The 25,746-nt window shown below is 44.2% G+C and overlaps 1 protein-coding gene across 9 annotated transcripts in view; it reads right to left on the bottom strand.

Moving 5' to 3' along the window:
• EVL (Enah/Vasp-like) overlaps positions 1 to 25,746 on the bottom strand; it is a 275,108-nt gene that overhangs the window by 7,160 nt on the left and 242,202 nt on the right. For 6 of the 9 annotated variants that reach the window (XR_005009982.1, XM_036752868.1, XM_036752866.1 and 3 more), the window contains exons 4-11: positions 22,830 to 22,893; positions 15,467 to 15,528; positions 11,752 to 11,984; positions 10,735 to 10,856; positions 10,300 to 10,360; positions 4,698 to 4,761; positions 2,167 to 2,233; positions 1,980 to 2,042 (exon numbers count right to left, since the gene is read on the bottom strand). Coding sequence is in view for 8 of the 9 variants with exons in the window: in XM_036752868.1 (XP_036608763.1) it covers positions 1,980 to 2,042; positions 2,167 to 2,233; positions 4,698 to 4,761; positions 10,300 to 10,360; positions 10,735 to 10,856; positions 11,752 to 11,984; positions 15,467 to 15,528; positions 22,830 to 22,893 (736 nt within the window). In the remaining variant the exon portion in view is untranslated. The remainder of the gene's footprint in view (positions 1 to 1,979; positions 2,043 to 2,166; positions 2,234 to 4,697; positions 4,762 to 10,299; positions 10,361 to 10,734; positions 10,857 to 11,751; positions 11,985 to 15,466; positions 15,529 to 22,829; positions 22,894 to 25,746) is intronic. The other 3 variants (XM_036752871.1, XM_036752870.1, XM_036752869.1) reach the window with 1 other exon arrangement.

Genomic DNA, 25,746 nt, shown 5'->3' with positions numbered 1-25,746 from the left:
ATTCCAAAGGTCAGAAAAAAAGAACAATGGATAGGAATTGCCAAAAGGCAGATTTAGACTCAATGTACAGCAAAAAGTCCTAATCATTAGAGATGTCCCAGAGTGCTGTGGGGGGTGGGGGGGGGAAGGAGTTCTTCCAAACTAGAGGTCTTACAGCAAAGGCTGGAGGGTCATTGTTGTGTGCATTGTAGGAAGAAATCTTGGTTAATCGAGGGAATCTTGGATTAGATGGATCCTTTTAGGTTTGAGTGGACATAATGCTCACTAGTTTCTTTTATCCTTCTCTCACTGTCTCTACCAAAGGTGTAAGCTCAGAGAGGACAGGAATCATGCTTTTAAAACAAAAAATCTTTGAAGGCTTAACTTGTGTGTTCTTGGGTCAATCCTTTTTCCACACTGGGCCTCAGGTTTTGGGACTGTAAAACGAGAGGTTTGAACCTTTGTTGTTGTTCAGTCATTTTCAGTCATATCTGACTCTCTGTGAACCCATTTAGAGATTTCTTGGCAAAGATACTGGAATGATTTGCCATTTACTTCTCCAGCTCGTTTTACAGATGAGAAACTGAGACAAACTGGGTTAAGTGACTTGTCTAGGGTCACACGTCTAATACGTCTCTGAGGCAGGGGTTCTTAACCATTTTTTATCGCATGGATCCCCTTAGCAGTCTATTGAAGCCCGTGGACTCCTTTTCAGAGTTTTTTTTTTTTAATTATTGAAGGAAATGCTAAATTCCCATCCAAGTTCTCCTGCCCACGTTAAGAACACCTACTCTAAGGGTTCTTCTTTTTCTACAAGTCTTACATAGCTATTCCCTGATTCTTCCCACCATAGAAGGCAACAGGGACTATTTTAGACATAGGATCATAGATCGAGAACTGAAAGGGACCTCGGAGACTGTCTAGCACTCTTCTTTCTTTACAGATGAGGAAACGGGTTCATGGAAGTTAATTGCCTTGTCCACAGTCACACAAAGGAGGAATCTGAATGCAAGTCTAAAGCTAGGGGAGATGCATCCTAGATTTCCATTCCCAATGGCTTTAGGGTACTAGCTTCTTCAGGGACCACATCATAAATCTAGAACTGGGTGAGATCTCTGAACATCCAGCCCAACCTCTTCATTTTACTGTCAAGGAAACTGAGGATCCGACAGGAGAAGTGTTCAAGGTCCTGTAGGAAGCAGATCTTGGCTTCAAATGTGAAACTGTACAGGTGGCCACAGGAGGTTTTATATACAAGTGTATGCAGAAATGGAATCATCTTCTCAGGTAATTTCCCAGGTAAACATTATAAATGTGCCTCTAAAAGCAAAGGTTTTTCCCCCCCTCCATCCCTTCCCATCAACCTTGGCTGCTTCCATCTGAATAAGGTAAATCTGGGAATGAGAAGATTGCATAGAGAACCTAAGACAAAGATGAGGCAGAGAGGGAAGTGAGGACCACCAGGCTACATGGAAAGCAGTGAGTGAGAGACCTCCCAACATCAAATTCTTTCTCTGTAACTTACCTCCCAAAGACTGACTTAGGTACCCTCTAGGTGACCAAGGCCCTGGTATTTCCTTCTCTAGCTGCACGGTGTAGAGGAAAGATTACTGGCCTAAGGAGGCAGGAAACCCGGGGTCTGGTGTAACCTCTGCCACTAACTTGCTATATGACCTTCAGTAAGTGACCTCCCCTCTCTGAACCCTACTTTAAGTATGAGGGGGCTGGACTAAATGATTTCTAAAGTCTCTTCTGACTCTAATGTTCCATGAAAACCCAGGTCTTCGTGGACATTCCCATTCTTGTTCACCAGAAAGGCGTTAGATAGAATAAAGAGAACAACCCTCCCCGGAGCAAGGTGTTAGAGGACGTAGACACGGGAGATTTGGGAGTGGGAAGGGAGAAGTGTTAGTTAGGTGGCAGCAGACAAGAAGAACTCCACCTCTCAGAGGATAGGTGGAGGGGGGGTGGTGGAACACGGGGAACGGGCCATTCGGTACCTAATGTGTGGCTGTGACTGAATGGGACTCTTAGCTTCGGGGCTCTTCGCCGATGACGGGGTTCTAAGCAAGGGAAGGAGACAAATAGGAGGATTGGAGCAAGGCTTGCTGAACCCTCTCGCTCACCCCCACCCTGGACCAGCCCCAAAATGGCCCTCCCTGGCTTGAGGAAGGGCCCACGGCTCACCTGGAGAGTAATGAGGCTACAGGCTTCTCCACAGAATTGCTCCTCTCCCAGGGCTTCTTCCCAGGATCTGTAGGGTGGGATCAAAGAGCGTGTCCTTTCTTAGCCTCCATTCTTCAATACCTAAGCCCACCACTTGGCAATGACTGCCTCAGAAGCACCAGTCAGAATCTGAGAATCACAGGACTCGAAACGTATGGGCAACAGATCCAACTCCTGTCCAGATCATGAAGTTCGTCTACAACATCCCTGAATCTACTTAAATACCTCAGTGACTGGGAACTTACTACCTCTAGAGTTCTACAACTGGACAGTACCATTTGTTAGAACATTTTAAAAAAATATATTGAACCTGCTTTTTAGCTTCCATCCATTTGCCCATTAAACAGTATGATTAAGCTACTTCCCTGACCTTGGCCTTCACTTTTCAAAATAATTCCAAATTGCATAAAATACCTGGCAGTCAATCAAACCAAGTCACATTGAAGACTTAAATAAATTATGAAACTGTCTACAGAAGCAAAGGATTTAAATAGTTGGAGGGATATTCATCATCATGTTGCTTCTCTTCATGGAATACGTGACTTAAACATAAAAAGGTCACATCATAAAAAAAGTAAAGTGGATGGGCCATATCCTTAATTATTAATAATTAAGTGTGGTTAGGGGAAGAAGGATAGAGGAGACTACAAAAGGTAAAACAAATAATTTCCATTGATATTGTAAAGCATTTGCATGAATAAAATCAATGCAGCTAGTAGTAATACAGCTATGCATAAGATCTCGATTCTCATCGGCCAGTCCTCCGTTGCATAGGATAAAAAGGGGAAATGTGAATTGGGTGAAAAAGTCTTCACGTCATTTACCTCCAATAAAGGTCTGATGTTCCAGCTGTAGATAGGGAATTAACACAAATATATAAGACCAAGGAACCATATCCCAATGGATGAGTAGTCAAAGTCTATGAACATGTGGTTCTCAAAAGAAGAATCGCAAACAACCACAGGAAAGATTCTTCCGAATCATTAATAATAAAAGAAATTCAAATAAAAGTAACTCAGAGTTCACTTCACACCCAGAAAATTAGTAAAGATCTGAAGAATGGAAATAATCAAAGGGATAGGGGCTTGGAGGAATCTAGCGCTTTGATACATTGTTAGTGGAATTGTCAATGGGCCCAGCCATTCTGAAGAACAATTTGGAATGATGTGATTAAAAATAACAAAATACTCTTCAACCCAGAGACTTCTCTGCAAGGAAAATAACCAAGGAAGTAAAAGGTAGAAAAGTCCCATATGTATCATTTTTTGTTGTAGCAAAGAACTAGAAACAGTGGGAACTAAACACGGTAAGTAAATGCCACAAAATATTATTGCAGTATAATAAATGGTGAATATAAGGAATTCGGAGAAACATGGGAAAATTTATATGAATTAATGCATGGTAAGTAAGCAGATTTAGTAAAACAACGGATGTAAAGATTATAACAATGTAAATAGAAAGAACAACAAAGGAAGGAAAAACTTTAAGTGCCTACTACGTGCCGGGTATTATTTTATTTACAATTGTTATCTCATTTGATTCTCATAATAACCCTAGGAGGTAGGTGCTTTTATAAACCCCATTTTACAGATGAGAAACTGAGGCAAACTGGGCTAAGTGACTTGCCCAGGGTCACACAACTAGTAAGTATTTGAGGCTGGATTTGAACTCAGGTCTTTCTGACCCTAGGCCCACTGAACCACCTAGCCAAACCAAAACTGAATTAAAAACTAATTATGATGATTTAGCTCCAAAGAAAAGAAATGGTGCTCTTTTCCTCCTTTAATGGCAAACAAGGGACTCCAGATGTAAGATGTTCCTTTGCTTTCAGACACAGTTGATATTGGTTGGTTTCCTCAACTTAAACAAAACAACAAACACTACTTTGTTCCAAGTCAAGCTTTGCGGATGTATTTGAAAAGCAATGTGACGTTAAAACAAAGGGCGTCAATGAAACTTAAACTAAAATAAAATTAAATAAGCATGGCAGAAAGGATAGAGCTCTGGTGTCAGAAGATGGGTTTAAAGCCTGGCTCTGCCCCTTCTGGGCTGTGTGACCTTAGACAAGTCATTTATTCCCTTAGGCTGTTTGTTTTCTTATCTGTAAAGGGATGGGATAGAACTAGGTAAACTCTAGGGGATCTTCTAGGTCTAAGATTCTGTGATCATTTGCTTTTGTGAGTTGGACTCAAGCTCTGAGCTCCTTCCTACTCGATGGCATTCTCTGCTCAGTGAGTCAAAAGTCCTTCCCATGTCTAACATTTTATACTCTGGGGTCTTTAACAGCTAATGAAAATTAAGATTATGTTTCAACTGAGGTCCTTTCATAATACAGACCTTTGCTTTTTGGTGTTTTTTTAAGAATATACCTCAAGGTGGAGGGCCAACAGTAGTCCAGTTCCTAGTTGGATTCTCTCATGAAGGTCTCCATCAGAAGGAGTGCAGGGTTGTCTGGGAAGAAGGTTTCTATGGCCAGCTCAGTTTGTGCTTACCTGAGGCATTTGGTGGCTGTCCAGCCCCTCGGGTCCCTGGGGAAGGCGAGGTGCTAGATTCTTCCTGAAAACAAAATATAGGACACCCTGTCAGCGTCTGGATGCTTTCGGCCTTAGCTACTCACACAAGTGAGTCCGTGAGGCCTGGGCCAATGGGATGCAGCGTCAAGGACAATTATGGCAGCTGGTTCTCTGATCTCCTCGACGAATGAGGCCTATAGACCTTGAGATTGTTTGTTCCAAGAGGAAGCGTGGAATAATATATAGAGAGACCTGGCCTCGAGGCCAGGAAAATCTTGGCTTTGTCAAGTTTTCCCTTTGACACATATTGCTTTAGTGAACCTGGACAAGTCCCAACCATTCGAAGCTCGTAATTGTAAAGTTGGTGCTCTCCAAGCTGTGAATTTCAGAGGAGGCGCTGACCTGCATCGGCAGCAGGAGTTTCCTCTCTCAATCCTATCCAAGGCCCAGTCTGTAGACGGCAGGGATGAATCTTATCTAAGCTACCTCGTGTCCCTACACACCCTGCAGCTGGTGCCTAGCCAGTGGTTTCAGCAGCTGAATCAAGGGCCCGTTTCCTGGGCTTGAGACCCAACATTTTTGGGTCCATTTGGCTTGAACATTCTGTATCCTGCTTGTGCCCAATAAAGGTATATGCTGGCTGCATTGTAATAACTTGTATAAGTGACATTACTGAGGACGTATATGACTAGAAGAGATGACTAAGTTACATCATGAGGACGAGGAAGGGAATAAACATTTATATAGCACCTGCTACGAACCAGGCGCTGCGCTGAGCACTTTTACAAATGTCTTGTCTGATCCTCACAACTACCCTCTGAGGCAGGTAAGGAAATTGAGGTAAACGGAGGTTAAGTGACTTGCTAGATATACACATATATGAAATTTATATAGCTTATATAAAATTATATTAAAATATATTTAACACATGAATCTCTTACATATTATATAACATGTTATAATAGAATACATAATATATAATATATAATTATCATAACACACTATATTATAATATAATAATACATATATAATATATAATGCAATATACAAATATATGTTGATACAATTAATTTATATATTATATATAAATTTATATATAAACATTTATATTTATATATAAATATATATAATTTATATCTATAGCTATATATAAAATTTATATAGTAGCTGAGGCTGGATTTGCACTCAAGTTCAGATTGCTTGCTCTCTTGGAGAGGGGAGAGGGAAGGGAGAGAGAAAAATTTGGAACTCAAAATCTTATAAAAAATGAATGTTGCTAGCTATCTTTATACGTAATTGGAAAAAAATGTTATTTCCAAAAAAGCAAAACCAAAAAGGTTCAGTGCTCTATCCACTGCACCTCGCAGGTGCCTTGTGACAGACAGTAGCACAGTCTCAATTCAAAGGAGAGCTCTGGGAGGCCTTCTCACAGGGTCGGCTCCCATAGCTTCTCTACATAACGTGAATGGGAATGTGTGAACAAGAACACAGCAGGCTGAAAAGGGCTGTGGAAGGGCTCTGATCTGCCCTGGTTAAAGGAATACTCACAACGTAAAAGCCTGAATGGGGCTTTAGCTCTCATTAGAATGTAAGCTCCTTGAGGGCAGGAGCTGTTTTTGCCTTTTTTTGTATCTCTAAGTCCAACATAAAGCCCACCAGCTGCTTGCTGGCGGCCAAAGGATTTCAGGCAACCCGCAAAAACTGTAGTGTTGCCACTGCACACTCTCCTGTGTCTCCACGTGACCCGCAGCAACCACCCACCCTCAGTCTGTCTCTGATTTAACCTATCTGTGGCCCGAAGAAGTTCAGCCTATTTTAATTTTGGCCCCTACCTACTGCCAAGTTGTGCAGGTCTGCCTTGGCGTAATGCCTGGAACCTAGGTGTAAGGGAAGGGGAGAAGAATTTATATGGCGCCTACATTGTGCCAGGCACTGCGTTAAGGGCTCTTTGAGAATTATCTCATTTGATCAAATCATAGTAAATGCTTAATAAATGCTTATCCATGTAGACGTATATAATTATTTCAATATGATGGTGACGTCTACACTGATAAATGTTGGTGTTTAGGGATTTTAAGTATTCTCTCTCTTTCTCTAAATATTTAATTTTAATTAAATTTAATTAAATATTTAATATATATAAAATATAAGACAATATATTTATACCTTATAAATAAATATATAAATAATATATCTAACTCTACATACATCTGTAATATATTTATACATATAGACATCTCTCTAAATATATATACATACACACATACAGAGAGAAAAAGAGAAAGAGAGAGAGAGAGAGAGAGAGAGAGAGAGAGAGAGACTAGATAGAAGGGGAAGGTGGAATTTGACATGAATTTCTCCCTGTCTCTGTCTCTCTGTCTCTCTCCCCCTTCCCACTCCCCCACCCCCTTCTTAGAGGGGAAAAGCATGAATCAACACCTTTAATAACCAAGAGTGAGTAGGCCACCAACATTCACTTGGTGTCTGCAGGCACAGTACCAAGGATGACATGAAACACCTTATGAAGCGTCTATAAGGTGTCTTTGAAGCGCTCCTGTTCTGTGTGGAATATGAAAAGGAAGCTGGCTTCTAAAAGGCGACCCAAAGTGAAAGAAATAATTTGACGATAAATTAATCACGGTCCTTGCCCCGGATCCACCCCCAGGAACAATGTCTCCTCTCCTGACCCCCTTCAGGTCATCATTTGTGATCCACCATTGGAACTCAAATTTGCCTGGCGTAATCAAATACCCCCTGGAACGCTTTGCATTTTGTTTGCTTCTCAGTTTCCTTCTGTGTTTTTTGGGTGGAGGGTGAAGAACTGGGGAGGATGGGGACTTTGTGCTACTTCGGGAACTGGGCTTTCAGAGCTAAAGCTTTTACCTGATCTTTTGGTCCTTTCTGACTATTCTAATATGTAAGGGAGGCCCTGTGGTGCCCTAGATATAGCGCTGGGCTGGGAGTGAAGGGGCCTGGATTTCTGTCTTGGCCCTGCTATGATTCACAGTGTCAGCTTAGGCAAATCACATCCAGGATCTCTCTTTTGTCACCTGTAAAATGAAAACAACTGAACTGCATCCTCGCATCATATCACAGATTTAGAGCTGGAAGAGGCCTTGTCTAGGCCAGTCTCTTCATTTTAGAGATGAGGAAGAGGAGGCACAGAGAGGGAAGGTGATTCTTCACAGAGGTGGCAGAGATGGGATGGGAACCAAGGCCCTGACCTTTAATCCAGTGTTCATCATCCGACCCCAGTCTAGTCCTCTTACACTGGCTTCCCTCGGCTGCTCTACCAGCTAGCCACATTGATCTACCAGCAAGTCATCAAATACTCCTGCGTCTTTGCATTTGCTGTGTGTCCTCCAGGCCTGGAATGTTCTCCTTCCTGCCTCTTAATTCCCCTGGCTTCCTTCAAGACTCAGGTCGAATTCCACCTATTCTTTCTCTCATGTCTACTACTGTCTTCCTCTCTCAGAGTAACTTTCATCTGTGGATATGTGGGCTAAGGTAGAGTGAGGACACCTAGGTTGGTGCCCTCAGCAGAAGCAGGGAAGCTCAGAAGAGGGGTGGGCTGGGGTGGAAAGATAATGAGCTCTGTTCTGACGTCTGCCAGACATTCAAGTTTGAGATGCCCACAGGCAGTTGGTGATACAGGACTGGAGCTCAGAAGACAGACTAGATTGGGTCCTCTCTCTCCCTCCCTCCCTCCCTCCATCTCTCTCTCTCTCTCTCTCTCCCTTCCTCCCTCTCTCTCCCCCCTCTGTCTTTCTCTGTCTCTCCTTTCTCTATCTCTCTGATCTCTCTCTCTCTCTTCTTCCTTCTCCCCTTCTCTCTCCCCACTTCTCTCTCCCTCCTTTTTCTTCTCTCTCTCACCCTCTCCTTCTCTCTCTCTCCTCCCATTCTCTACTCCTCTCTCTCTCTCTCTCTCTCTCTCTCTCTCTCTCTCTCTCTCTGTCTCTCTGTCCCTCTCCCTCTATCTCTCTCTGTCTCTCTGATCTCTTTCTCTCCCTCCTCTCTCTTCTTCCTTCTCTCTCCCCCTCCTTTTTCTTCTCCCTGTCTCTCTCCTCCCATTCTCTACATTCTCTACTCCTTCTTCCCTTCTTCTCTCCCTCTTTACATAAACACAAAATAAAGTACACTATAACATATATATATATACACATGAGATAAATGTGATATCTCCCTAGTTGTTGACATGCTTTCCCCCCATTAGACTGTGAGCTCCTGGAGGGCAGGGCCATCTTTTCCCCTTTCTTTGTATTTCTGGTGCTTAGCCCAATGTCTTGCACATTCATTGTTCTTGTGCAGTCATTCAGTAATGTCCAACTTTTTGTAAGCCCATGGACCATACTGTGCTTGGGGTGGTTTCTTGGCAAAGATACTTGTGTGGTTTGCCATTTCCTTCTCCAGTGGGTTCAGGCAAACGGGGTTAAGCGATTTGCTTAGGTTCACACAGCTCGTAAGTGTCTGAGGCAGGATTTGAACTCGGGTCTTCCTGACTCTAGGCCCAGCGCTCTGTCCACTGAGCCACACAATAAGCACTTAATAAATGTTTGTTGATTTGATTTTTCACTGTACTACGCTGCTCTTTTACACTTCATTCCTAATTGGCCCAACTCAGACCCTCCCAGAGATGGAAGCAGGCCAATTTCTCTAAGATTGTTAGATTCTATGCCCAGGAGGAGCTTCCCTTCTCCTGGTTTTATAATTCTGTCAACATGAAGTCTTGGAAACCCAGAGGGTTCACAGGGTCTGATGGTACAAGAGCTTCGCACTGACTCACTTGCCTGGATGCCCTAGCGAGGTGGCAGGCCCAACAAAATTGATATCTAGATGGCAGACCGTGCCTTCGATTTTCCATCATGCTATTTTACTACGACACCTCGGTTGTTAACCTCTGTTAAGAGGCAAAGCATTCTCTCGGACCCCTTGCTATATGATCCGCTTCACCTACAGACGCACGCTCTTCTCTCAGCCTGGAATGCATCCTCCTCCCCTCCCTTCCCTCTCCTCTTTTCAGCTGTCGATAGGCTGTACTTTCTTTAAAGCCCAAATAAAATGCCATTTCTTTGGGGAAGCCTTCCCTGCTCTTATTCCCCCTGGACCTCACACAATACTCTGCTTGGGTCTTTCTGATTAAGTCATAACACATTACTTTGAATCATAGCTCTCTAAACTGTCTTTTGATAGTGACTGCTTCTTAACCAAGCTTTGTATCTCTTCTGGTGCCTAAAACCCAGACACTTAATTGTGTGTCTTTGGAGTTGGATAGAGATAGTCTGACTTCTCATACCTCCTATACAAGAGGTCATAGGACTAAGGATTTAGTACCAGAAGCGACTTTTACCTAATGCTTTCATCTGAAGGATGGAGACACTGAAGCCAGAGGAAGAAAGGGACTTATCTAAGACCAACCATCTAGTAAGAAGAAGAGCTGAGACTGAGAAGACTGGGAAGAACCCAGTTTTCCTGGTTTATAAGTTTGAGGATCTTTCTCCTACACACACCACACTGCCTCTGCTTCTGTTCAGTGTGTTGGAACTGACTTAGAAGTCCTGTAGGAGACAGCGTTAATGCTTACGGTTTGGCTTTCGTCTTCCTTCCTATCTGCTGGCTTGTCAGTCTGGGATGCTGCTTTTCTCCTAGGTAGGGGAAAAGAGACACAGTGCATATTAATCACTCCAAATTCTTGCATGACCACACCCCATTATGCTGCTTCAGGCTCAAAGCTTCCTCTGTGGGTGGCCACAGCTTGGGGAAGGTGCTGGCCACGCTGTCTCTCAGGGCTAAGTCTCTCATGGGTAAGGTGTGCAAGGTGAAATACGAGTTTGGTCAAAGCAGCAACAAGGCTTCTCAGGGAGCCCTGCCTTTTCAGCCTTATCTCACGTTACAGCTGCCACATAGTCTATAGGTTAGTCAAACCGGAGTGATGCCTCAGGAGTGGGGCTGGAGTGTGGGTCCCACTGAGGGCAGGGGGTGCTGTTCCCAAGATCCCGCAGGGCCCGAGCCCACGAACCTCTTGGCCAGCAGTTTGTTCATTTCCTCCATGAGGCCTCCCCCGCCACCACCGCTGCTCGTCCGGTTGGCTTCTGACTTCGAAGTTCCACTGGGACTGGAAACCCCAGGACCATCTTCTGGCTAAAGACAGAGAAGATAATACTCCAGGGGCCAGGGGCATGGGTTTTGGGGGTGAGGTGAGAGGAGAGGGAGTAGTACTGGCAAGAGAAATTATTGGTGACCCTAGATCACTCAAAACTATGGAATGTCAGAGTTGGAAGGGTCCTTAGACTCATAGAACATAAAATATAAGCTGGAAAGAACTTTAGTGATCACCTGGTCCAACGACTCATTGTAAAGAACAGCAAATAGGCTCAGAAGAGGACGGAGACTTAATAAGATCACAGATTTAGAACTGGAGGAAGGTTTGGTGATCATCAAATCCAATCCCCTCATTTTACAGATGAGGAAACCGAGGCTCATAGAAGTGAAGTCACACGGTTAGTAAGTGCCTGAGGCAGCTAATAAGTATCCCAGGTTTTCCTGGCTCCAAATCAAGCAAGCTAGAGGTGGAGTGAACAATGGAGCTTGGTCCAGCCAGCAGCCTACTGAGCTGTGAGGGGATGCTGATAGGGACAAGCATCTCCAGGGCAGAGGATGGAGAATACAGAACCCAACTGAACCTTTTGCAGTAGTGAGCAGCCAAGCTTCACGGATACCATCCACAGAATCACAGCGTGTCAGAGCTGAAAGGGCCCTCAGAGATGGATCACCTAGTCTCATCCCCCCACTTTAGAAAGAGGAAGCTGAGTCCCAGAGAGGCTGTGACCTGTCCGAGGTCACACAGAGAGTTTTAAATCCAGATTCTCTGACAACATATCCAGTGCTTTTTCTAGTTCAACCCCTATTGCAGAGGAGGAATGATTTGCTATGGTCTCACCTCTCATTCCTGAAGTTCTTTTGGAAAATTTATAGGGAGATGGGACAGGAGGAACCAGGCAGGGCTGGTTTTCACACAGTAAGTCCCCCCGCTTACCCGCTGGACTCTTCGTAGTTTTGCGCCTGCCAGGGCTGCTGCAAGTCCAGACACTGAAGCATCATCGTGGATGGCGCTTTGCACCCCGCTTACTGGCAGTGGTGGTGGTGGTGGAGGTGGTGCTGCCCCTGTGAGTGGAGGGGGCACTGGCGGGGGTGGGGGCGGGGGTGGCCCTCCTGAAGGTACGGGGGCAGTGGCTGTGGACGAGGGGTGTCCTGGGGGGAGGATGGGACCTACGAAATGAAAATACCTGGTCAGTAATGCAAAGCTCCTTCAATATCTCCATCCTGAATCCCTGGGAAAGACCCCGGAAGGTCAAATTTCCCTTCTGAGAAACAAGAGCAACCTCTTTAAAGAAGCATTCTGAGATCTCTCCTTTCCCTCCCCCACCACTCCCTTCCTTCTCACTTCTCAGAATGTAGGGACAGAGTATGGACAGAAATAATAATATTATTAATAGCCACCATGACAATAATAATCACTTACATTTTTTAGAATCCTTCAAATTTTACAGTGCAACCACCTCCCAACAACCCTCTGGTAGGTAGCCCCAGTATTCCTATCCTCATTTCACAGAGGCAGAGACTGAGACTCAGATCGATACGACCTGTCCAGAATCATCCATCTAGTAAGCGTAGGAACCAAGATCTGAACCCAGGTCTCTCAATTCCAACGATCCTTTCACCCTACCACACAGTCTCCCTATTATCATAAACTTGCTTGCGTGGTGTTGGTTGTGAATGAAAAATTTTGGGTTCCAATTATGTCTCCCTAGTGGGAGAGCAATAGTAAATAAAATAGTTAATGAATATTTATTCGGTGCCTATTATGTGCCAGGCACTGTGCTATAAGTTCTGAGGATACAAATATAAAAAAAGAGAGACAAAAGAAAGCTCCTATTCTCCAAGAGCTTATGGTAAAATAAGGGGAGATAATGCACAAAAGGAAACTGAAAGGTGGGGGGTATGTGTGTAAGGGAAAGGTGCTTGATGGGGGGGGCACGGTGGAGAAATTGGAGAAATTCCAGAACGTTAGTCAGGTAGGAAATGAGGAAATGGGATTAATAAGCTCTTTTTTTTTTGATTAATAAGCTCTTTGAATGTAGGGACTTTGTTAGACTTGTATCTGTCCAAAGTGCCTAGTACGGTGCTGGGTAGGCAGTGGCTATTGGTCCCGCCCAGAGCATGATGGTTCCTTGGTCTTGAGTATAATGGTTACAGATGTTCGGAACACGGAGACAGACAGAAAGGCAGAGAATTTCCTAGGAGAGCGTGTACTGTATGAAGAGGTCTGGAAGTGGGTAAATGGCTTATGAAAGAATTGTGGATATCTGCGCTGGAAGGGACCTTAGAATGCAAGAATGTAGACACGAAAGCTTGAAGAACCATTAGAATTACAGGAGATGGATTGTCACGTCAGGAAGGAGTCTTAAAGTCAGAACGTTCTATGTTGTGGCAGTAAAGGACTTTATAATTATAAAACTATAGATCATCATATAATCATGTAATGTATTTCATACAATTATGATACGATACACAACACAATATGATAATATGTTATACTATCACTTAATTATAGAACTATCGATTATCATAGCTGGAAGGAGCATCAGGATCCAGAATCCAGAGCCAGAAGGGCCTTAGAATCACAGAACATAGTACATCAGAGTTGGAAGGGGCCTAGTGATTATCTAGTCCAACATTATTACTTTACAGATAAGGAAACTGAGGCCCAGAAGACTGCAGTGTCTTATTCAAGACCATACAGAATAAGTGCAAGAGATGAGAGAGAGTAGAACTGAATCTTAATTGAATGAATTCTGCTTAGCAAAGTTTGAGTTTCATGTGCTTTATTGAACTAGAATTATTGGAAAATGGAGACACATAATAAATGACATATTGATATGCCTCAAGTTTTTTTTTTAACTTTTTAGGCGGCAATCAGGGTTAAGTGACTTGCCCAGGGTCATACAAATCACTATGATGCAAGGGAAAAGTACTAGGAAAGTCCAAAAGAAGGAGGCATCCCACAGAGGGCAGGGACCATTTGATTTTCATCTTGCTATTACCTAGTATAGTGCCTGTGGGCAAGTATTTAATAAATGTTTGTTGATTAATTGATTCTTGCTGAAGATCAGATTATGGAGGAACATCATGATCTTGATATCAAAGGATGTTTGGATTTCATAAGATCCAGTTCAAAAGGGAAAGGCAGTTCTATGCATAGGGCCTAACGGGAACAAAGGCACAGAAACTAGAAAGCCCAGGCTGTAAGCTGGATATCTTGAATCCCCCAGGATAGAAACGTATGTGAAGGAGGGCCAGAGGGGTCATAAAGCAGCAAAGACAGGAGGTTGGAGTGACATCATGAAGGGCTTTCAATGCAAGCATTAATTAGCATGAGTTTTACTTTTTATGTGAAAGGGAGCCATTGAAAGTTTTTGACAAACAGACCTGTGTTTTGAGTAGATGACTGGCAACACATATAGGATGGACTGGAGAGGGGGAGAAACTGCAGAAGAGAAGTGGATTAGGAGGCTATTGTAAGAGGCCAGCAGGAGGTGATGAGAGCTTGGTCTAAGATAGAGTGGAGACATGAGTCCCTGCCTTCAAGTAGTTTATATTCTAGTTGAGGTGCTAATGTATGTATTTGATGGATACTGTAGACTCACACAGTTTCCCAAAGTGGGCGATACCACCCCCTGGAGGGGTGCTGGCCCGATCTAGAGGGGTGGTAGTAGCATAAGGAGAGAAAAGAAGAGAAGAAAATTTTGAAAAACCATTCATACATGTTTCATCTGCTGTGTAACAAAGTTAAAGTCATAATGATTACATTATTTTCCAAATAAACACACAAAATTCGAGTTATAACCAATCAGGGGTCAAGTTGACCAACAGGTCTTAACAAGCAAGTGTTGGCAAGGCAAGTACGTTGCCCATTGTTGGGAAGTCCAGCATGCATCCGCAGGAATATGTAATGACTTGTTTATAACATGATAAAACCCCACAAATTTACAATAAATTATTAAATTTAAGATGCATCATTTAAAAAATATATTTTATATATTTTTGAAATGATGCAAATTTCAAAAACAAAAACAAAAACGTTAAAGGGTTAAAGAAAGTAGATTTCCAGAGGAGCACTGAGTAATTTTTCTTTGAAAAGGGGGCAGTAAGCTAAATAAGTTTGGGAACCTCTGTTGTAGAGTCTATATTGCAGACAAGGAACAATACCATGAGGCCTATGTTAAGCACCGGGTGTATGGATGCTGTGGAGGTGTCTCTGTGGCCAGGGGCAATCTGAGGGAGCTTCTGAAAGGAAGTGCCAACTGAAAGGAGTCTTCCCTTCCAAAATGATCTCTCAAGGTCAGTATGGCAGGGACCCAACTGACCTTCCTAGGTTTTTCCCTATCTGCTTCCCTCTAAGCTTTGGAAAAACCCAAACTAGTTTCTTCACAAGGAGGCCGTGCTGAGACCACAGACTTGCGGAGCTGGATGGGACCCCAGTGATCATATACTCCAGATGAGAAAACTGAGGCCTAGAGGTAGGAAGTGGGGGGCCCAAAATTTGAACCTAGGTCCTCTGATTCCAAATCCAGCACTTTCTACAACAGCACGCTCCTTTCTTTCACTATAAAACCAAGCCTCAGAGAGAGGAGAGAGGCCAGGGCAAAGCATCGATGGACAGCATCTCCATAACCCCAGGCCTTCCTCACCTGGAGTTGAGGTTCTTCTCTCCAAGGACTCCTGACGCTGTTGCTGTTGTTCCATCACTTGCCTGAAAGAAAGAGAGCAGTTCAGGTTTGTGTCCATCCCCTGCCCTAATCCAGGGGTGTGGAACCTGCGGCCTCGAGGACACATGCTGTCCTCAAGTGCGGCCCTTTGACCGAATCCAAACTTCACGGAACAAATCCCCTTAATAAAAGGTGATGCGACCCACCACCTCCCCACCGCTGCATACAAAGCATCAGCATGTTTATATCTATGTCCCTGTGGACATGGACTCAAGAGCACAGTGTGAATATAGGGCAGGAGGGGCTAGCACGGTGGGAAAAATGTTGGATTTGGAGCCAGAAGGCCTGGGTGAATCCTAGCTCCGCCCCTTCTGATCTCTGCAGCCCTGGACAAAGGAGATTATTTCAAATCTCTAAAATGAGGGTTTCTAAGGTCTTTGTCCATGCTACAGCCCACAAAGGAGAACATGAATTCTAAGCCTCTATTTCAGGGGTGGGGAACCTGTGGCCTCTGAGGCAACGTGTGGCCTCTTAATGTTAAAATTTTATTTTAATATTTAATAATAAAATAAATATTTATTATTAAAATCCTTTTATAAAGGGGCTTTGTTCTGTGAAGTTTGGATTCAGCCAAAGGGCTGTACTTGAGGACTTAAGGGAACACACGTGACCTCGAGGCTGCAGGTTCCCCACCCATTTCAATTTTCAAAAAGCAGCATGATTTTAAAAAAAAATCCACGAGGGAAGAGGTTTGGATCCTTGATTTCATTGGTGTGGGAAATTCCTGGTGAGGAATTTCTACCAATGAAGGTTGACAACTATCCTGCAGTTAGAGATTTTCCCAGGGACATTGAGAGGTTAAATGACTTGCCCAAGGTGGCACAGTCAGTATTTGTCAGTGGCAGGACTTGAATCCAGGTCTTGACTCTGAGGCCAGTGTTCTAACCATTATGTCAGTGTCTCTCAAGTAGTTGAATATAGTGGGGGAGGGGGAACACTGTACTGGGGGCCACGAACCCATGGTTTGAGTGCTAGCTCTACCACCTACTCGCTGTGTGAACCTGAGTGAGCCATTTCATCTCTCCGGATCTTAAGTTGCCTTATTTGCCAAACGGGGATCTGTCCCTCCTTCCGGGATTGATCAAAGGAGATGATAAATGTGGAAGGACTATGTAATTTATCAACCATTACCAGAACATAAGGCGATGCTATTCAATACTTCAGAAGACCCATGTCCAACTCTCTGGGCAATGAAGTGGATCAGTGAGTACAATGTTGGACCTGGATCTGGAAAGACCTGAGTTCAAATGTGACCTCAGATACTTACTAGCTGTATGACCCTGGGTGAGTCACTTAACCTCTCTCTGCCTCATTTTCCTATGAGGATTATAACAGCACCTTCTTGCTTGGGTTGTTTTGAACATCAAATGAAGGAATATCTATGAAGTGCTTCTCAAACCTTATACACACACACACACACACACATACACACACACATATGTATGTATATATATATATATATATATATATATAAATAAAATTGCTAGCTACCACCAACATCATCATCACCATCACCATCATCGGCCCTCTCATCTCATAAAGGAGAAAAGAATGAGAACTCGTGCTCTCCAGTTTTTTCCTCTCCTTTGTGGCTCCTGAAGTACTAGTCTCACTTCTGCCAGTAACTCCTGATATTCCCTCAAACAAGTGACTTGGCCACTGAAGCTTCAGTTTCCTCCCAGGTGAAAATGAAGGGTGGCCTCGATGACACGCAGATGCTTCCTTTCCACTGAGCCATCATAGGCGGTCTTTGGCTGAAAAATATCTGTCACCCAGAAGCTATGGGTGAGCTCCCTGTCTTCTCAGACAGCTGGCAAGCAGTCTGTCACCAGGCCTGTATTTGAAGTCCTTCCAGTTTGGTAGGACTTTCTGGGACTTCTGAGCACAACATCAAAGAGGCCAGGGTCAGTTCTGTGCCACGATGAGCCATCGGATGAGGATCCCACGATGGTGTTACTAATTTATAAGCAATAATTTTTAAGTTCCTGAATGACTCAGTCATTCAGTTCTAGCTCTTGCTATCTACGTGACTTTGGGGAGGGAAGGTGCGAAGTAGCCTTTGAGTGTGAAGGACAAGACAACTCATAGAACACAGCATCAGAATTGGAAGGAGCCTTAGGATGTTAGATCTAGAAGGACCTTGCAGGTCATCTGGTCCAATCCCTTTATTTTACAGATGAAGTGACCTGACCAAGGTCACAGCCAAGCCAAAGGACCCAGTTGTCCTGACTCAGACTCTGTTAAGTTAATGAAAGTGTCACAGTGTCACAGCTATGTCATGAATGCTCTGTATGGCCGTGAAAAAAAATCACTTTGGTCTCTGTGAGGCCTCAGCTTCCTCCTTTCTGTAAAACAAAAGAGCTGGACCTGATGATTTCCAAGTCTCTCTTAGCTCTGATATTCTGTGATTAAATTGGAGCAATGTGCACGGTATGGTGGGAAGACTCCTGGACTTGGGATCTTGGTTTGAATCCTAGCTGTGTCACTGACTCTCTGTGTGACCCTGAGGGAACCCCTTGACCTCTCTGAGCCTTGGTTTCCTCATCTGTGAGAAATGAAGGGTTGTCTTCTTATTAGTCAGTCATGTCTGGCTCAGTGGCCCCATGGATGTTCTTAGCAAAGACACTAGAGTGGTTTGCCATTTTCTTCTCCAGTATGTCCCCGTTTCAGAGATGAGGAACTGAGGCATACAGGGGTTAAGTGACTTGCCTGGGGTCACACAGCTAATAAGTGTCTGAGGCCACGTTTGAACTCAGGTCTTCCTGACTCCAGGTCTGGGACTCTATCCACTGTGCCACCTAGCTGCCTTAAGGGTTGCCCTTTGTGGTGAGTCAGAATCCACCTTCAGTCACATACTAGCTATGTGACTATACTTTGGAGGGAAGAAGACCTTGGAGAGAAGGAGAAATGATCCGCCCCTTTAAGTGTGCCCTCCGCCTCACTATACATACCCTCTCAGGCCCCATCTGCTGTCCCCACCTCTCCAGCTGGTCTTTCGCTTGCCCTTGTGAGTTACTGCCTCACCCTCCACCGGCCACTTAACTTTTCACATCCCAGGCCACTCCCTGAGACTAGGAGTTACAGAGAGTGGTTTGTCTTCATTTATGTAAAGGAGTTACTACCTGGGGAATTCCAGTGATGAAATCCCAGAACCAAACAAAACCACCACACCAAAAATGTAGAGGGAATGGCATCTGGATCCGGAGCAGGGGTTCTGAGTTCTAATCTTGGCTCTACTTGACCCTGGCCAAATCGTATTTTCTCCTTTTTGAACCTGTTCTCTCTTCTGTAAACCAAGGGACTGGACTAGGTGTTTCTAAGCTCTTCGCTAACATTAATTTTTCACGTTCCAAACAATGGGGTTGGTGGGAGGGCAGGGCTATCAGTTGACAATTTTCTTGGTTTCCCTCTGCTTTATGAGCCCTGGAATTTACAGAACACCCACTAGAGGGCCCCTCAGCCACAGGAACAGGCTACAAATTCCCCAAGAAGCCCCCGAGCTGCCAGACTTTTGGTCTGCTACTTGATTGGGGTAAAAAAGCACCAAAGAGCAAAAACAGTGCCCAAGTCAGATGTGCAGACCACGTGCCTAATGAGTAGGAAGGGATCTAAGTGTTTGGCAGTGAAGTCTGGTCATCATCTCCAGAATTAAACTGTTCTGGGTCTGAATTCTGGCTTGGCTACTGACTAGCTTTGTGCTCTCAAAGTGAGTCACTTAAGAACTCAGTTTTCTCATCTGTAAGATGATTCAGACCTGCCTCTGTGCGGGGAGTTACCATACAGGGATATAGCCCTATGAGGATGAAGTCACCGATTTGTGAAGCTGGATCACTTGACATCTTTGGGCCTTAGTTTCCTCATTTGTAAAACGAGAGGGTCAGAGTAGATCGAGGTCTCTGAGGTCCGTATGTTCTAAAATTCTGAGGTCTGGAAGAGACCTCTGAAATCATCTAGCCCAACCCTATCATTGTCCAGAGGGAGAAATCAGGACTCAGAGATGGAAGAAAGCTGTCCAAGGTCACACAGTCAGCCCTGGAGAAGTAGGACATTCCTAACAATCAGAGTGGTTCAGTAAAGGAATGGATGCCTTGATAGGGAGAGGGCACCCAATGTTACTGGAGGTGTGCAAACAAAGACTGTAAAATGATTTACTGGGGATACTGTAGAAGAGATGCCTTTATTGGGAGGGTAGGACTGGTCTCCTCTGTGTCATGCCTCCAGCCCTCATCCTTATCCCCTAATTGTGACGGGGAGGAGGGGTGGACTCTCTCCTTGGGACACCGGGCCCTGGGAGGTGACCTTTTGCCTTATCTTGCCCAGAACTAGGTCTCCATGCCACTTCCTTCCAAGCATACCCACTTTCCCCCACTTTCCAGCTTCCCTTTATGTGGCCTCTTAGGTTTCTTAAGTAACTTGCCCAGGGTCATGCAACTACTAAGTGTCTGAGGAAGAACTAGAGCTCAGGTCCTCCTGATTCCAGGGCCAGCGCTCTATCCACTGAACCGCCTAGCTGTCCCTCTCTCAATTCTAAAGAGCCTATGGCTCCATGATTATCCTCACTGCCATAGCTTGGCACTGGCTCTCTTCACATTCCTCATCAGAAGGGCAGCTAGGTGGCACAGCGGCCCCGGAGTCAGGAGGACCTGAGCTCCAATTTGGCCTCAGACATTCAGTAGTTGTGTGACCCTGAAAAAGTCACTTAACTCTGTTTGCCTCAGTTTCCTCCTCTGCAAAATGAGCTGGAGGAGGAAATGGCAAAACGTTCCAGTGTCAGTGCCAAGAAAACCCCAAAAGGGGTTAGGAAGAGTCAGACACGACTGAAAAAGAACTCTACCACAACGACAACAAATTCCTCGTAAGAGACATCCAGTTTGGATTGTGGCAGGTCAGTGGCAGAGACAGGGTGATGCCAAGGGTAGGGTTATCACCCCCTCCAAACATGTTCTTTTTTATCTTCAGAATACTACTCCTAGGTGCATCCTTAGCCTGCGGCTATCTGGAAGAGGAGGCTGAGCTGCTATAAAACGTCAAGCGGATTGGTTAATTTTGGCACACCTACCTCATAGCATTACTGTGTGTGTTCATTTGGATAAATAAATGACCCAGTTAGCATCGTGCTTGGTGGAGGATGTGACAAGTAGTCTTCAGGCCTGGTTTGCATGTATGAAAATCTTCCATTTGCCAGTGCTGAGGGGAGGGAGCTCAATTCTCTCCCTTTGAAAACCTACAGATCACTTCCCCTCTAGGTTGGGAAACTGAAGAGAGATAATGGTGAGAGCTAGAACATGTATAAAGCCTTATTCTTTTTAGTTCTTCCACACTCATTATCTCTGAAGGGCCTCGTATCAGTTCTGTGATGCAGCTAAGATGGGAGACTGAGGCACAGGAGGTTAAGTGATTCTGCTTAAGGTTTTATAGAATGCCAGAGGAGAATCCACGGTCAGAACTTAGGTCTCTTGAAAGCACCCATAACCATGAAGAATTCTTGTTACAATCAGCTCTAATTAACCTATGTTTAACCAAGTGGTATGTAGATTTAGACGGATATAATCTGGTTTTCTTTTCCCCCTTTGCAGCTGGTTGTCCATACTCCAGAACCATAACTTTCATTGAACAAACATTTATTAAATGTTGCTTAAGTGCTAGGCACTGTGGAAGGCTGGGAGATATAAGAATGAAAAAAAAGGCTCTATCCCTGCTTTCTAATAAAAGTAGTAAGGCATGAAACAGTGTGGGCCTTGATGTCGGGAGACCTGATTATGAATCTGAGATACTTGTGAGCCATGTACTCAAGGGCATGATACTGTTCACCCCGCACAGCTCGTAAGATGGGAATACAGGGGGTTGTGGGCAAAGTGCTTCCCAAAGCTCAATGGAAATGGGTGTTGCTATCAGTACTCATAGTCCTCACTAATAGTGAGTCCTGACAGAAAGTCAGAACTGGGAAGGGCCCTTCGCACCTCATTCAATACCCACATTTTACACAGGGGGAAACTGAGGCTGGGGTGTATGTGTATGTGTGTGAAATACTTTGCCTAAAGGTCATACAGCAAATTAGTTGCATCCTAGTCTAGCAGAGTAGAGCCCGGACCTTCTGACCCCTAGCCCAGGGTTCCTTCTTCTACATTCTGCTGATTCTATCACATCTGGGTCTCCAAACACAATTAGAGGGAGCGGCGTATAGTGAAGGGGTCCTCAAATATTTCCTGCATTTTAAACAAAACCCTAAAGCTATTATTTTTTATGCACATTAACAAACAACTTTGTTGTTATTGTTCAGTTGTGTCCAAATCCCTTGAACCAGAGTGGCTTGCCATTTCCTTCTCCAATGGATCGAGGTAAGCAAAAGTTAAGTGACTTGCCCAGGGTCACACAGCTAGTAAGTGTCTAAGGCTGGATTGCAATTCAAGTCTTCCTGGCACTCTATCCACTGAGCCACCCGGCTGCACACAAACAACCCAAGGTTCATTTATAACAAACAAACAGACTGACAGACAGACGGACAGACTCAGGTGTTTCGGGGTTCCTGGCAGTGCAGTTTGAAAAATCTCAGTGCATTCGATAGAGAGGCAGCCTCAGAAATAGGAAGATTACTTACTAGATTTCCCAAACTAGAGATTAAAGGTCGAGCGAGGGAAGTTCTGTATCTGACACATACTGTTCGCATGACGTCGGTCAAGTCTCTTATCCATTCAGTGTCGGAGGTAATTCTCTGGTAAGTCGCAGAACGGGCGCTAAATTTCATTGGTAGAAGGTGTTTGCTCCTCAGGAGTTCTTTACACTAATGAAACCTTCAGTCTAGTTCAAAAACAACTAAAATTATCGCCAAAGAAAATGACTCCTACGAAGTTGTGTTATCTCTCTTTTACAGATGAAGAAGCTGAGGTACTGAGGGGTTAGTGCTCAGAATTTGGGGCAGCCAGCGGGTACAGTGGTTAGAGCGCCAGACCTGGAGTCAGGAAGACCTGAGTTCAAATCCGACCTCAGACGCTTCACTAGCTTTGTGACTCTGGGCAAGTCATTTAACTTTGCCTTAGTTTCCTCACCTGTAAAATGAGCTGGAGAAGGAAATGGCAAACCGCTCCAGTATCTCTGCCAAGAAAACTCCAAATGGGGTCATGAAGAGTCGGACACTACTGAAAAACGACTCCCGACTCCCCATCTATTACCCCATCACTTCCAGTTGACCCTTGTTGCCACCAGTCAGGCACAGCTGCCCCAGGACTAGAGGGACTGCCTGTCAGGTCATTGTGCCAGCCAATCTGGGCACAGTAGAGCAAGTTACCTTCTCTGGACTTCCATCTCATCAGGAGAAGGGCCATTCTGCACCTGGCGCTGAGAGGGGGGGCCTGTTGGGGAGAGAAGCAGAATAGTTTAAGAATTAGCAAAGTGAAGGCCAAGCTTTGGAGTACCAAGGTTAGAATATGGTTGGGTGCTCTAGGGCTTGGAAACATCCACAGCCCTTCATCAGAGAAACACCCGATGTGCTCTTCTATAGAGCATGTTTCCTGAGAAGCCACGTAGAGACTATCGTGTTCTAAGAACAGACGCTTCTGGCCTAAAGCCAACCAAGAAGTCCATGGCAGATCCTTCAACAGAAGGTTATCTCATGGTGATCTTAGAAAAAGGTCAGAGCTGGAAGGGGTCTTAGAATGATCAACTTCCAGGTGTCAGAGGGACCTTAGAATCCTGGTGTGAGCATATCAGAGTTGGAAGAGAACGTGGATTCATAGAACCATGGAGTGTCAGAAACATCTTTAGAACCATACAACATGGAACATCAGAGCTAGAAAGATCCTTAGAATTCTAGAACCATAGAATAATAGAACTGGAAGGGATTTTAGACTCATGGAACCATAGAACATTTGAGCTAGAAGCAACTCTAGGTATTGTCTGGTAGTCCATTTTATAGATGAAGAGGTTAAGAACCAAAAAAGGGAAGTGACCCATCTAAAGTCACAGAGAGAAATTAGTAACAAGGTTTGAGACAAGTGTCCTGGACTTAGGGAAAGGAAGGCAAAACCTCTCCCTCATTTCTATCCATCCTTCACTTGGCTGTCAAAAAGCACAGGTCCGACTATGTCGTCCCGCACCTCAATAATCTCCAGTGGCTCCCTATTATCTCTAAGATCATATGTAAAGTTCTCTGCATGGAATTCAAAGGCATTCATAATTTGGATCCCTCCTACCTCTCCAGTCATCATAGACCTTATCCCGGCCTGCTTCCACCCATGCCCCAGGATCTAGTAACATTGACCTCCTTGCTGTTCTCAAAAAGAAAACTCCACCTTCTGACTCCCAACATTTTCCCCATGCTTGGAATGCTCTCCCTCCTCATCTCAGATTCCTGGTTTCCCTGAAGCCTGGCTAAAAATCCCACTTTCTACAAGAAGCCTTCCCAATCACCCTTAGTGCTAGTGCTTTCCTTCTGAGATTGTTTCCAATTCATATGTGTATATCTCTCTATAAGTATATATCTCATTGTATCTGTCTGTCTGTCTATCTATCTGTCTATCTATCTATCCATCTAGTTTGTACATAATTGTTTGTATATTGTCTCTCCCATTAGACTCTGAATTCCTATCTATCTGTCTATCTATCTATCCATCTAGTTTGTACATAATTGTTTGTATATTGTCTCTCCCATTAGACTCTGAATTCCTTGAGAGCAGGAGCTGTCTTTTGCCTGTCTTGGTATCCCCAGTACTAGGCACAGTGCCTGATGTATAGTTGGCACTTAATCAATACTTGTTGGCTGGCGGCTACGTGAACACAGGGAGTTCCACCATGACTGCCACATGTAGGGTCACTTTTGTTTTCTTTCAATTTCAATTTTCTTTTTTTCCTATTTGTTTTGGATTGGAACAGGCCCCTTTAAAAGTAATTGCTAAGTGGTAACCTATGAGAACTTTAGAAAACGTTGTTTGTCAAATTAATCCAACTTTTTAGGTAACTGTAATCTCTCAGCCTACCATCTATGGTGGTTCTGGGCCCTTGGTAAAGACTACTAACTGTGCTCTGCTGAATTGACTGCTGGTACTCTATTTTTAAAAAAACACTTTCACAGACATTTTTTCATTAGATTTTCTCAACATCCCAGGGAGGGAGACAGGGTTAATAATTATTGCCATTTAATAGAGGAGAAAAATAAGGCCAAGAAAGGTAACTTGCCTAGTAATTATCATTTTCAGTTGTGTCCAACTCTTTGTGACCCCAGTTGTAGTTTTCTTGTCAAAAATACTGGAATGGTTTGCTATTTTCTTCTCCAGCTTAGTTTACAGATGAAGAAACTGAGCAGGGTTAAGTGACTTGCCTAGGGTCACACAGCTAGTAAGTGTCTGAGGCTGGATTTGAACTCAGGAAGATGAGTCTTCCTGACTCTAGGCCTGGTAAATGCTAAGATGATAAATAACTAAGGTAGGATTTAAATCTAGAGTTTCCGACTGATGACTCAATGTAGCTAATGTAATCTTGGGCTGCGTTGAGAGGCAGAGCTTCCAAGAATAAGGAGGTGATAGTTCTTCTGTGTTTCGGCCTAATTAGACCATATCTGGAGTACTATGTTCAATTCTAGGTACTGGAGTTTGAGAAGGCACCTGGAGAGTGTCTAGAGGAGCATAACCAGGATGGTGGTGAAGAGTCTCAAGTCTGTGTCATGTGAGGATCAGATGAAAGATCTGGGGAGAGAAGACTCAGGGGAGAGCCTGTGGCTGTCTTTATAGGCTTTAAAGGGCTGTTCTGCAGAAGAGGGAGTAGACTAGTTTGATATGGCCCCAGAGAGCAGAACCAGAATTAATGGGTAGAAACCATAAAGAGGTGAATGTTGGCTTAATGTGAGGAAAAAGTCCCTAACAATTCAAGCTGTCCCAAAGTGGAATGCGTAGCCTTGGGAGGAGGTGGTTTCTCCCTTGTGGGAGGGCTTCAAGCGAAGGCTGGATGACCATGGGTCAGGCATGGTATTGTGGGGATTCCTTTGGCGTGTGAGTTGGACTTCAAAGGTATTGAGGCTGCTCTAACTCTCAAATTCAGCGATTCTAGTTGCAGTTTCTGCTTGACTTAATCACAGAATGTCAGAGCTGAGAGGCACCATCTGGTCCAACTCTCTAATCTCACAGAAGAAGAAATTGGGGCCCAACAAAGAGAAAACACATGCCCATGTTTATGCAGTGATTAAGAGGCAAAGCTGAATCCAGAACCCAGAT

Source organism: Trichosurus vulpecula, chromosome 3, assembly GCF_011100635.1.
Source record: "Trichosurus vulpecula isolate mTriVul1 chromosome 3, mTriVul1.pri, whole genome shotgun sequence".
Lineage (NCBI taxonomy): Eukaryota > Metazoa > Chordata > Mammalia > Diprotodontia > Phalangeridae > Trichosurus > Trichosurus vulpecula.
This window is presented reverse-complemented; position numbering and strand designations above follow the sequence as displayed.